Source organism: Charadrius vociferus, unplaced genomic scaffold (assembly GCF_000708025.1).
Source record: "Charadrius vociferus isolate BGI_N301 unplaced genomic scaffold, ASM70802v2 scaffold202, whole genome shotgun sequence".
Lineage (NCBI taxonomy): Eukaryota > Metazoa > Chordata > Aves > Charadriiformes > Charadriidae > Charadrius > Charadrius vociferus.
This window is the reverse complement of record NW_009647242.1, coordinates 1,804,662-1,818,132: the sequence shown is the minus strand read 5'-3', so window position 1 is coordinate 1,818,132 and position 13,471 is coordinate 1,804,662. Positions and strand designations below refer to the sequence as shown.

At 36.9% G+C, this 13,471-nt stretch overlaps 1 protein-coding gene across 1 annotated transcript in view; it reads right to left on the bottom strand.

Moving 5' to 3' along the window:
• Nucleotides 1-13,471, bottom strand: part of PTPRM (protein tyrosine phosphatase, receptor type, M) — a 379,063-nt gene that overhangs the window by 304,576 nt on the left and 61,016 nt on the right. The window contains exons 4-5 of the mRNA XM_009879983.1: nt 11,992-12,070; nt 8,940-9,055 (exon numbers count right to left, since the gene is read on the bottom strand). Of these exons, the coding sequence (XP_009878285.1) occupies nt 8,940-9,055; nt 11,992-12,070 (195 nt within the window). The remainder of the gene's footprint in view (nt 1-8,939; nt 9,056-11,991; nt 12,071-13,471) is intronic.

Below are 13,471 nucleotides of genomic sequence, written 5' to 3'. Positions count from 1 at the left end.
AAGGATGAGCATCTAACCTAACAACTCTTTTGTAACAGTAACCAGTTTGGAAGTTTAGATATACATACTCAAAAAAGCATTTGACTTTTGATACAATCTAAATATGTACTGTCTTAAGGTATAAAGCTTGTAGTATAAGCATTTGCTCACAGCTAGAGATGAACAATTAACATAAACGTAGATTGTTCCAAAAATTTGGTGGGCGATCTCTAACACACGTGAACATACTCTAGAATTTTATAAGTTTGAATTGACATTTAGAAAGCTGAGACCTGTCACATTTCTTTATTATGCCTCTCTTTAGGGAAGGAGAATATGTAAATTAAACGAACTCCTTCTATCACATTTTATCAAAGTTCTTAAAATGCAGAAAACTAGAAAAATTGAAGTTTGCCTCCTAAAAAATTATTGTGACAGAGTATGTGCAAATGAAACCTCAAGCAGAATTAAAATAAACGCAAACCCAACAAGCTAACCCAATATCATATGCAGATATTTATAAAACTGTGCTGCAAAACTTATGTGAGGAAGAACAGGGACAGACAGATAACAGCATGCATTGTTCCACAGATGCTTTAGAGTACCTATTCTTTGCCATTTCATTACTTCACTTTTGTAAATCATATGGAAGGAGCTTCTTTTTGCCACTTCCTCTACTACTGGCATTTTATACAGAGGACTAGACTGCAGCCTCTGCATTAACAGATGATTCTGTGTTTCCCACACTCTCCTAGCAATATATTACTCCTCCCACATAAATTGCTGGAATTTGAGTTGATCAGAGGTTTAGTAAGTCAGTGTTCGTTCATTGATAGCCAAAGCCCCTTCCCAACTGCTTTGCTGGGTTTCTTCTGTGTGCTCTTATTGCTGAGAACTTCCGTTCCCTTTCTTTGGGATCGACAGAAGTAAAGTAAGAAATAAGTGCAAACTGACAGAGAAATTAACAGAAAAGACAGACCAAGAGGTTAAAATGGGAAAAGAGAGAAATCCAAACAACTACTGAAAACCACTGTGTGTATGCAGGCACACACCTCACTCAAGAAATTCCATTTCAGTATTTCCTTAGCAGTAAAGTGGCTAAATGCTACAGATGAGAATAGTGATTTTTAAATATTATCACAGAAACACCAAATAACTGTGGTTGGAAGGGGTTTCTGGTGATCATAGAGTCCTAGTCCCCTGCTCAAAGCAAAGCTAACTACAGCAAATTGCTCATGACTGCATCCAGCTGCAATTTTAATATCTCCAAGGCTGGAGACTCCCTAGCCTCTCAAGCAACTTGTTCCGGTGTTTGAGCATAATATTTTTTTTTCCTTACGTTTAAGTGGTATTTCCTGTATTTCAGGTTGCGCCCATTGCCTCTTGTCTTGGCACAAGATACCACCGAGAAGAGTCTGGCTCTGACATCTCTTCTCCTTTCAATATCTCCCCCGATCCTTCTCTTCATGATTCTATGATGATGATTCTCCAGAATAAACAGTCCCAGCTCTCTCCTTCTATGTCAGATCTTCCAGTTCCTTAACCATCCTCCAGTGTGTCCGTATCCTTCTTGCACTGGGGAGCCCAGAACTGGACACAACACTCCATATGTGTCTCTCCAGTGCTGAGCAGAGGGGAAGGATCACCTCCCTCAACCTGCTGGCAACACTCCTCCTAATGCAGCTCAGGAGGATGTTAGTCTTCATTGCTGCAAGGGCACACGGCTAGCTCATGATCAACTTGTCCACCACGATCACCAGGTTCTTTGCAAAGCCTTTCAAGCCCCAGCGTGTAGCGGTGCATGGAATTATTCCCTCCCCTGGGACACAACTTTGCACTTCCCTTTAATGAATTTCATAAGGTTTCTCTCTGCCCATTTCTCCAGCTTGTCAAGGCCCCTCTGAAAGGCAGACTGCAAGAAAGGCAGATAGATACTGGAATGGAGAGGGGGACACAAAGAAATTAACATACCAAAACCTGGAAATAATATTACACGGTTACCAGAATATTTAAAAAAAGTTTAACTTTTATCTATTCAATAACAGGTAGTGCCCCTTCCTACAGGACACTAATTATCCTTCTAATAGTAAAATCATCTCAGGTTATCCCCCAGAAAAAACACATCAGGATGCACAAGCATCAGGCTGTGTGCAGTCTTGGTAAAATCTTTAGTTGATTGTTGTCATTAAAACTGTTCTCAAGTCAATGGACTCAAGACAATTTGCTATGCACAAGGTGGTTTGACCTGTCTCGGAAGACTGAACTATTTATGAGCAGGAGGAAGAATGATCTCCTGCACTCCTGAAGTACACAAAAGCATCTACTGATCAAACCCAAACTATTTTTTTTTTAATAGACAAAAGAACATCTTCGTTAGGCCCATCTCATTGTACAGTTTACATTAATAGTTCCACCTGTTTGTGTTACTAAGTTGTTACATATATATATATATGATTTAATTCTAACAGGTAAAACACTGCTTCATTACTTAGTACTCAAAAAATGGCTGAAACATTTTTTCCTCAAATGCTTCCAGACTTAGCAATGAAAATGGTAATTATGTGAAAGCCTCAGAGAGTTTACAGCATAACAAAAAATTCTTATGAAACTCTAGGACTTCTGTTCACCTTCTGGGATACCTTATGTATCCCAAACAAGCACACGCACACACAAACTATTTTGTACAGCCCATAAATACGTTTTATTTTCATAATTTACCAGGAGTCATTGCACTGGTTCTACATTCTCACAAGGATGTTTTTGATACTTCTCATTTGTGTGTATGTGTTTGTGTGTATGTATTCCTAAGGAAAACAGTTCGCTTTCCAGAACACCCTCTGATGCAGGATTATATCTCTTCCTTTGAATAAATAATAAATAATAAATAATGCATACAGGTTTTGCAGTTTTGTATGTAAAGGAATAAAATCTTTCCTAGTCTTCATATCTTCAGCAAAAGATTACTGAAGATATAAAAAAAGATACACTCAGTAAGGTGAAAGCTTTCAGTAAAGACAAGAAGAAAAGCCAAACCCCTTATTAACAGATAGTAAACTGTTTACATAGGGTAGAGAAGACTGGCCATTAAAGTGACCCTGTTCTCAGTTTCTTGGCAGCAAATAAAGTAGCATGCATTCTGCATGCATAAAGCACAGGTATGAAAGATTTCACCCTCTCCCCTTCTATCAGAGAATACCCATTAGTCTCTTGCTATCAGTAAGTCTGATGATGCTGCTTACTATAGCTGTCACATATTCTGAGATCCCATTGCTGTTTGCTTATCTTCAACAAATTTTTACTCTCGGGTCTGTATTTCCGCAACACAAGTTATGTGTCTGAGAATTACATTTTTAAATAATTATTTGAATTTCAAACATGTTTTAGAATGAGGCTAGGAAAAATTACTTCAGTGAAGTGATGACCTCTCTTTCTCATCAACTGTAGCTTTCCACTGTTTGAGGAAGCTCTCTCAAGAAAGGCTTCCCACACTGAGTCAAGCTACAAGTCTCTGAAAAATGCAATTGCTACATGTTTAATGATGCTACAACAAGTCTTTACAAATAAATATTACAGGGTTGGGTTTGATATTAAAATGGAATATCATGAGACCTGGGTATCATCTGAACAGCAATTTCCCTGAAGTCATGCTCTAGATCATTCTAAGAACAAGGAGCACACAGAGGGAAGGGAATGAACCAGCTGCAAATTAGGAGAAGCAGCAGATGGGGTGGGAAAACGAAGAGATGGAGCAAGGCCTGAGAAGCTGAGGAACAAACAAGGCAATTGCCGAATCTGTGTGATTCCATGATTTAACAGACTTGCCTCTGTCACACAGACCTTATGTCATATCACTTAAACTTTTCCCAGGACTCTTCTAACTGTATAGTTGATATTCTAGATGTCTAATTTTGGTCTTTGAAGTCAATTCCCTGAAGTACTGGCCACTTACTATTGCAACTAACGTAAGCAGACACTGATCATGGAAAGTGCCTTACATGTAGAGAATCAGGTTCGGATGTCTCAGAGACTGTTTCCAAAAGTAAGGGATATGTTTTGTTTTTGTTTCTCAGTGTCTGTGTTCCTCCACTACAAAATGAAGATCATATCAATCCATCCCACAGAAACAACTTAATATGGTGAAGCACTAATATTAGTAGAAAAGATTTCATTAGAAGATGCATAAACCTGTTTCCAGAATTGATTTGTATAGTATTTAGTAAGCCCTAAACGAAGCCCAAAATATACTTGTGTGAAGGAACCCACACATTAAGGAGCTATTCATCAACTGTCTACTATACTGAACAAGACAGGGATTCTGCAGGAAAAAAAATAATGTTAGTATGTAGCTTAAAAAAGGTAGGCTCAAGAAGTTCAAACTTTTAAGTCTGCAGAGGCACAACTTTTCCCAAGTATTTCCTTGGAAACATTTATTTTAATATTTAAGCAGTTTTCACTGGATAGTAACTTTAATTTTAGTTACTATTAAATATAATATTTTGTATACGTAAACATTCAATACATGACAGTTCAAACTTCATACACTTGCAGAGAAGAAAATCTATGTATTTGTATACCTTGGGTTCAGACTGGAAGAAATTTACCTGTTTTTAAGTAAAGCTTTGTTTTTCTAAACTTCATTCTAATTTGCAAGCTACAATTTAGATTCCTGGCTCAAAGATGTTGGTGGGAAGCAAAATGTTTGCTTTTTCAATGTTCTAGGCTGCACCAAAAGAAGGTTACTTCCAAAAAAAAGAATTCTACCCTCTTTTTCCTATAATGCAGATTTTGTTTCTTGTGCCAATTTACTAAATACTAATACTAGCACAAGCTTTTCAGAGAACTTTGTGTCAGCCGCTTTCACTTGACCATTAACTGCTCCGTATTCCACATGTTAATTTGTTTCCAAATTCTAACTTTGGCTGCCACCTATAAATACTTCTATTTTTTTTTCTTAAGTGTATTTCCATTCCTTGGGATTCCCAGCTCCTTTAGTGCCTAGTGCTTTATCTTATTGTTGGTGTTAACTTGTGGAACCTGTCGTTTCAAAGAGGAATTTGTTCAATTCAAAAAGAAAACCACAGCAATTGCTACAGCCCTTACAGTGGGTGCACAGGAAAGAGCACAGGAATGGCATTTTTGCTCAATCATTCAATAGAATAGAAAGAGTCATCCCATACTGATAACCTGTGCTGTCCACAGATGTGATAAGGAAAATGTAAGCAGATGAGACACATCTGTTAATTATAAACATTCCTTCGTTAGTGTCATCAGATTTATTTTTAAGGTACGTTTACGTTTAGAACATAAGGTAATGAGGACATGAATTCATAAATGTACAGTCTAGCCAATAACCTTATTAATAGGACACTACTTACAACAACAAAAACAAACTTGTATGATGCTGTGTTGTGTTCTTGAGTCCTTTCATTTGACTTTAACTTGAAATGGTATCACTGAAAATACCCACAAATTGTTGTCAAATTATCTGACAAGCTTGCAATCATAGCTCATGCACTAAGGTGCATGGCTGCTGAGCAGGATCAGGAAAAATGTTTTTCTTGCAAAGCACTGCACTATGGAATAGGTAAACAGCTTCTGTTTTCCCTTTCCCAAAAGACTAAATACTAATCACAGCATCATGAAACAAATTTCATGGCTCAGTGGTATAATTTGGGCAGCTAACCTATGAATTGTGGTTCCCCCATCATCCTTTCAATAGCAAAAACTTCCATAGTACTCCATAAATTAAAAGACCTCATATTCCATAGGGAATAAGAGTGGGACAGGCTTGAGGAAAAAAAAAAAAGGGGGAGGGAAATGAAATATTATTTATGGATTTCACTTAGGGCTGCTTCAAGGCCTGGGCATTATTAAACTAAGAACATCGATGCTGTTTCCAACAACTACTCAGCAAAGACAAGATGACTAAAACAACCAACCAAGTTACAATTATTCATTTGTTTTAAGGAACATATAACCCTCATAGTCTAACAGACTGTAAAAAGTAAAATATTTGTTCCCCAGAAAAATGTGTAGTACTAAACTCAAAGTCTTCTGCTGCATACAAGCTGAGAGGTACTATATAAAAGGGATAGAAGTACAGGAGCAAAATCCTGCCACTACTCGAAACAGTCAGAAACATTACTGAATTCAGTGGGTTTCTGATTTCACCCTGGCAAATTACCAGTAGTTCAGACTAACAATGTGAATCTGAAAAAAAAAGACAGGTACTGGAAATCATTTGGGAGCAAATTATCTCACAATATTTTGGAATTGCCAAATCCAAACAGATTAGGCCTCCTGATATGACTTACATAGCAGAAACGCTGACAAGCCCCTGATAAAATCACACAACTGTTATTTATTTATTTATTTACTATGGTTTTTCCTTAAGGTTTTATAAATTTAAGGAAACAAACCATCAAAAGGGTGGTAGAAAGGGTTTAATATTACTGCTGCACAAACTAGACCCATTAGAGAGACTGCACGACCCATTTGTAGTACTGCTAAAACCTGAACCCCTATTACCTGAGTGCTAGCATAAATGTCTCCAGAGAACGGTGCTCATTTTATTCTGGCTCTAGTGCACATAAGAATATCTTTTATTAAACTGTTTTGTGGTTGAATATTGGTTCTACTGTTACCGGGAATGAATTGATCTTTAATGTCCATTCAACCACACATACGACGTAAAAGATACTATGTTTTCTGACAGCTATTACAGATAGCTGCATTGTACTCATGGTCCTGCGGCAGTGTCATGAGATGTTATAAGCAGGCGTATACAAAATTCCTTAATATCACACCATGAAACCAGATGGTCTCAGTTGATTGATGGAGAACTGCGAGGTCTGGGGATCTGTTACCCAACAGTGACCCAGCACACTAAAACACAGCTAATCCTTTTGGGACCAGTATCTCATAGCCTTGATGTGCAGCATCCCACACGTGGAGCTGTCTGATCAGTCTTACTGTAAGTTGCAGCAGACATCTGTGGAAACTGGCAAACAAGTACAAAAATAAATCCAAGCTATCCAGGAGATCCTGTCAACTTTTAAAATGTTATTACACAAAGGCACACCTGGAATTTGCACAGCCTTGGACTGATTACCAGAGAGACTGGTAGTTATATGGACAAGATAAATAAACAGTGGCCCTGCAGGAAGATGAAATTCCTCAAAAAGTCAGTCTGTCATTACTTGCTTATCCTTCATATAGAGAAAAAAAAAATATCTCATAATCATGTATAAAACATGAATCACTTAACTGAGCTCAGCAAAGATATTCTGGAATCGCCACTGCTGTTAAGAAGAATGATTTCATACTACATAAAACCTAGAAGGATATTTTACTTCTAAAATAAAGAAATTACATTCCAGTCTTGCAAAGAGTTTATGCGTCCCCTAAATTCTGTGCAAAAAAGTTAAAGCTGAAATTATCCTGTTCTGAAATCTATGGAAAAACTGAATGGAATCGGGATTTCCCTATACCGAATTCTACCTTAAATTTTACAAAAGAGCATTATTCAAAAGTGCAAAGGTTCTAGAAAGATTATCATCGATGAAATAACAACCCATTATTTTCCCATATGTGCTAAACTCCTTTCATGACTGGAAAAATCATTCTTTCAAAAAATCTCAGTAGCTTAGGAAAGACAGGAGTCTAATTCAACACTGTAATACTGGCTTTAAAGGGCTGGAGTGTTAGAGAAATAGCCTTATATCAGGAGAGAGATTGAAAATAGCCCTGCAAACCCAAATAAAACTAAGGGAGATTTCCATTGCCTTCTACTGTATTTGAGCAGGCTCTTTCTGAATAGACGTAACAGTTCATCGCTCATATACAGATAAATATGGGTCTTTGCTTTTCAAGTGGGTTTACTTACTTGTTTGTGCGCTGGTTTTCTTATAACTACTCAGCTGTTTAACCTGTCACACTTAAATGAATCATTTCCAAAATGCCTGATGAAATTTTGCACCAAGTGCAATGTGAAAGGAAAACTATAGTAAAAGGCTAAAATTGTTTTAACAACAAAAATTTCATCTCTAAGTCCAACCTGTTTCTATTGCTTCAATTTCTCCTATCCCTCCTTCTCCACATACTGCAGTTTCATTTGACTGATCTGCTTAGGCACTCTTTTAGGCATCTTTATTTCCTTCTCTCAGACAATGTCCCAGTTCCAGCATGTTGTTTTATGGAAAGCATAGGGATCTGCAGGTTGGTATATCCCTAATGCTAAGACAAAATACATACTATCGTTTGCTGTAGAGAACAGACAATTCTGGAATGATAGCAGCAAGGTAGTAGTTAAACTTGCACCCCCATTACTAAAAGAGATCAAGTTAAGATGCATGTTTTTGACACAAGGTTACACATATAGATAAGGGGAGACTCTTTACAGAAAGAAAATGAGTTGGAGACAGTTTTTAAGTCAAGACCTGACACCTATCTGGAAGCTATATTACTCAATAAGTAAAAAATTACGGACTCAATGAATAAAGGTAAGATTCTTTGGCTCTGTAATACAGAAGATCAGATTGGACTGTCATACTGGTCTTCTTCAGACTTACAAAGTAATAATGCAATTTGAGCTGAAAATACTAAACAGAGATAGAGGTAAACCAAGAAAATCATTGTGCGTAATGTTGCAGTTGGCCAGCACAGACATTATGAGAAAGCCATTTGCTCTCCCTTGGGGATTTAGCCTTTGCTCGTGATCGCCTCATGTAACAAAAACACTACCTTTATTTTTAATAAGGCATCCCATTGAAACAAGGAAGCAACATCTTCCAGTATCATCTTCTACAACAGAACATCTGCTACGCTGCAGTTCAAAGGCGCTATAAAACCTTATATTGATGAAATGGACAGCCCTATCATTTTTCATGTTTTACATTCCTTTCAGATTAATGAAATCTTCTCCTCCCAGATCCCAGTGCATTAGGAAAGAAAGAAATTACCTGTAACCAGAGTCTGTCACCTGAGTCTGTTCCACCATTGGCAGTGCATTGAAAAGTAGCAAATTGTCCTGCATTGACTTCCACACTCTGAAGACGCAAGAAATGGGGAGTTTTTGCTGTTGGAAGAAGATAAAGTATTGAAGTTATGCAACATGGAAGTACTGGCTATAAATAATACACAGAGCAAATTAAATAGCCCTGCTGTAAAACGTTCAAATCATTGATTACTCATTAGATTTTAGGGTGGTTTACTTTCGTACCTGGGAAAGAGCAGAAGTGCTATTTAATTGTTCCTGCTGCGTAAATTATCTTAGCTCAGCATCCCTCATGCAATAGTACTCTATTAATAAAGATTATATTGGAAACTAATTATGTTTTGAACAAAAACTTACTAGATACTTACACTACCAACTAGACAAAACAGTAAGAAGTTGAATGATGTTGTCAGGGAAACAGGTTTTTCTATTTAACCACGTACAGTGCCTATAGAGGAGATGCTTTAGAAACGTAGCACACCAAACAGCTAAAATACTAACATAACACTTCTCACCAACTACAGCTGTGTTCTTTAAACACAACAACACTGCAGAAAAACCAAAACACAATGCATTCTCCATACAAATACTAATTTTTCATTTAGAAAGAGAAAACACTCCTAGTACAAATGAAAGCAATATGGCTACAAACAACCAACCTAATAAATGAAACTGATATTCAAACAAGAACTATGTCCATTGAAGGACATTTGTTTTACTGGAAAGAGTCAATCATACGACACAGAAAAACACAGAAATTTGATATAGAAACTTATCCTTGAAAAGGCAGTATTCCCCGACCATTCCAATCCTACTGCAGGCAAGGAGATTTTTTGCACTATCTGTACTAGCAGACAAGCCAGGCTCTGAACATTGCTTTCAGACATGGAAATGTTAGTACTAGCAATAAGCTCGCAAACTAAAGATAAACTTTCTAGCAGAGTATCACAACCATTTAAAGACCTTATCACTGGGAGAAATTGCATTTTTAAGGAATTTATAAATAACCAGCTACCAGAATTCAAGAAAAAGTTGCTTAAGTGCAGTGTAAGGCAGTGTAAGAAGGAGGAGATGGAATAAAATACCCCAAATTAATATCTAAATACGGAAGGAAATGTTTTCATGATAACTGTCCTTATGGCAAATTTATTAGTCATACTGTTTGGTTTTTTTCTTAAACACTTCCCAATCAGGACAGAAAGACTTTAGGCCAAAGTCATCCCCTTCTTTGCCTATGACACTATTAATATCTGACTATTTAGTAAAACACTTCAATAGGTTCACCATTTCTCAGTCACTTTTTATTTTCACTTCTGCTTTTACCCCACTTGATTTTTTTTCTCAGTCTTCCTAAACTCTGGAAAATTATCTTTTCTGAATAAACAGGTATGGCCTAAGTGGAGAGTGGCAGTAGGTTTTAAAAGACAAACACACATACAGAGAAAAACCCCACCCACCACAAACCATCCCTTTCTACATGCTTACAACTTGCCTTCTGTTTGATCTTTGTCCATACTACCCAGACAACTGCCTAGCAAATATTTTTCCTATTTGATTTTTTGTTTAAGGAGTTAATCTTTCCAAAAGTATTTTTTCTGGCAATACAGAAAAAGAATAGCATTATGAGTCTTGCAAAGTTTTAGACACACGGTAGTTCTATTCCAGTTTTCACACTTTTTCAATTTTCTTGTAGACAATGTAACTGGTTTGATGTCTTAATTTCTAACACTTTAATTACTTCATCAAAGAACTTTTCATTAAAGCTTTTGCATTTCAACACTGTCACATTAGATCTCTACGCGCTATGGGGTATAACTAAGTCTCCACACTAGCAAGAGCTATTTGCAGGTTTTGAGAATTGATTGGTACAAATGCACAGCTCAAACCTCACAAAATTCGTATAGGAAAATTATTAAGATGATAAAATGCTTCTTTAGACTAATCCTGCCTGAACCAAAGACATAAATTCAAAATGCAAAAGCACAAATGCTGCCTAACAACAAGAGAGCCTGCTGTGTTTATCAGAACTAAGTGATTCAGAAATAACAGCTGCTGATTCTGCATAACTGTCTCCATATTTGAAGAAATGGCTCTGTCTTCTCGCCGCTAACACTAAAATAATTTTTATAAGGTGCTCTCATACTAACTGATAAATCACTTCTCATTTTAAATCGCAGCTCTTACTTATAAGCCACAAAGAATGCATACAAGTACAACATGGCATAAAAGGAAGGTAAGCAATTACACAGACGTTGGTGTCTTTTTGCCCATTCAGTCATTTGGTCAATAAGATTACAACCTACAATTCCACATTATGATCTTAATATGTTTTATTTAACAAATACTAAATATGTGAAATAATTGTTTATTTAAGTAGTCTGTTCAATTACATCTGGATTACTATATCAAAGCTTTAATTCCCAAGGTTTTGCTTTGACATCAATTTTGAAAGAACTGAGGATAGCTTAGCACATATCCTTCATAATGGGATAAGGAAACATCTGAAATACAAGCAAGTAAAACAGTGCAGAAATTGAGCCATGAACCCGAAGTACACTACCTGGGGAAGTACCCTAAGTAACCTTGCTTAGCAAAGCCTCAGCCAGCTGAGTTTTCTTCCTTCTAAGCCTTGGAAAAAATAATCATATATATTCAGTTCTTAGTTGTTCATCTGCTCTCACTAATGCCTCAGCTTGTGGCTGCACTGAACTTTTAATGACAACAGGAAACTGGTCAACAAATCTTGTTGACTTGTGTTCTGAAGGAGTCATCGGATGGCCCAGTTAGGCTCTGGGGCTTACGCCAAGAGCTGTACACAAGGTGAATATAAGAAATGTGTTTAAAACCAATAAAGTACAAGTGCTCGAATGCTAGCAACACTTTGTACGTACTCAGCCTGTATTTATAGCAGTGAGATTTTTTTCTGACATTTTTCGTATCTTTTGCTCCACATTTACTGAGGCATAGAGTACGTTCATTTTAGAGGGATGGCTTTAAAATAGCAGACAGGTACTTACTACATGGATGTCCTAAAACTTTCACTTCATCAATGGCCACATATCCTGGATGACCTGAAGTGACCACTTCAAAAACAACCTGAGAAGCGAAAAGAGAATTTTAGTTAGCAGCTTTGTAACTCAGGGAATATAAAAATACCATGTTATGGAAAAATACATCAACTTTTTTAATATGTTGAGAACACCTTGAAACCAAAATACAATCAAAAAAATCCTCAAAATGTGTTGGTTTTATCATTAAAATGAACCAGAACATAAATCACCTTTTTTTCATGTTTATACTATTTTTAGAGATTAACAAATGTGATTATGTATAGCTCTCAATGAGAAATAACCAACCCCCCCCAATACTTGGTCTGCCAAAGTAGTTACCTAACAATCATTTTATTTTCAATTCTTTCTCTTGCAGAATAGAGTCCCACTTTTATTTAAAAATTACAGTTCTGCAGCATACAGAGATTTGCACAGTATCAGACACAAACATACCTATTTTCATGAATGTATTTTCCATGCTCTTAATCTTCCACCAAATGTAGTGAATTAAGTAAAACAGATCCATTTGCTACGGTTTGTTTAATGGCTATAAATAGGTCACAAAATAAATGGACCGTTCTTGTCGTTTGAATTAAGTACACTCAAAAGTAAACCTCTCCAAACTTAGGCAGCCTTAGCTTTGAACATTCCAAGAATGTTTATGGGAAACAGAACAAAACACACCAGTAACATTAGCAGGTACATTTCCAAACCAATGCTCAAGAAGCTCGTGCTCAAATCCAGGTTGTGATTTTTTTATTTTTTTTTTTAATACTCCCCTTTTGCTTGGAAAGTTAACTCTAAGTGCCTAGTCTCAGGAAGTACACTGAGAGAGACAAAGGTTAGAAACTGTTTTTCACACATATGCTATACCTGACCTTGGAACAGATGCAGAAGGACATTACGTACCATATCCTTTACTGCAATTATTTGAGCAGAAAGAGCATGATAGAGAATGCAAACATGTCGCAAGGATAACATACAGCCCCATAATATTATATCACAGTTTCCTGGTGTTGAATATACAATGGCAGAGCACTGATTCTGATTTTAAAACAAACCTTGACATGAGCAAATTCTTCACTGCTTCTTGCCTCTGCCTTCTCCCATCTTTCTCATTGCTCCATCTGTGAACACTGATCCTGTTCTCTCCCAGATATCATTTTCCTAAATACTGTCCATTTCTCCCTCTCAATCTCACTGGAGTGAAAGTGCTGTAAAAATGGCTAGTTCTGTTTTCTGTCCACACAAAAATTTCAACCTACAGTGCCAATGTTGCCCCCAGGTGAACCAGGCAGCAACAAGAAATCATAAGACAGCAATGAGAAAAGTCCAAAAGCCACCAAACAAAATTTGCAGAAAAAAAGACATGGAAGAAAAGCATTGCTCAGTCACAAGTCACAGCCTGTGGCCTCCTAAATGCCCAACAGCACTCTCACGGCACTTA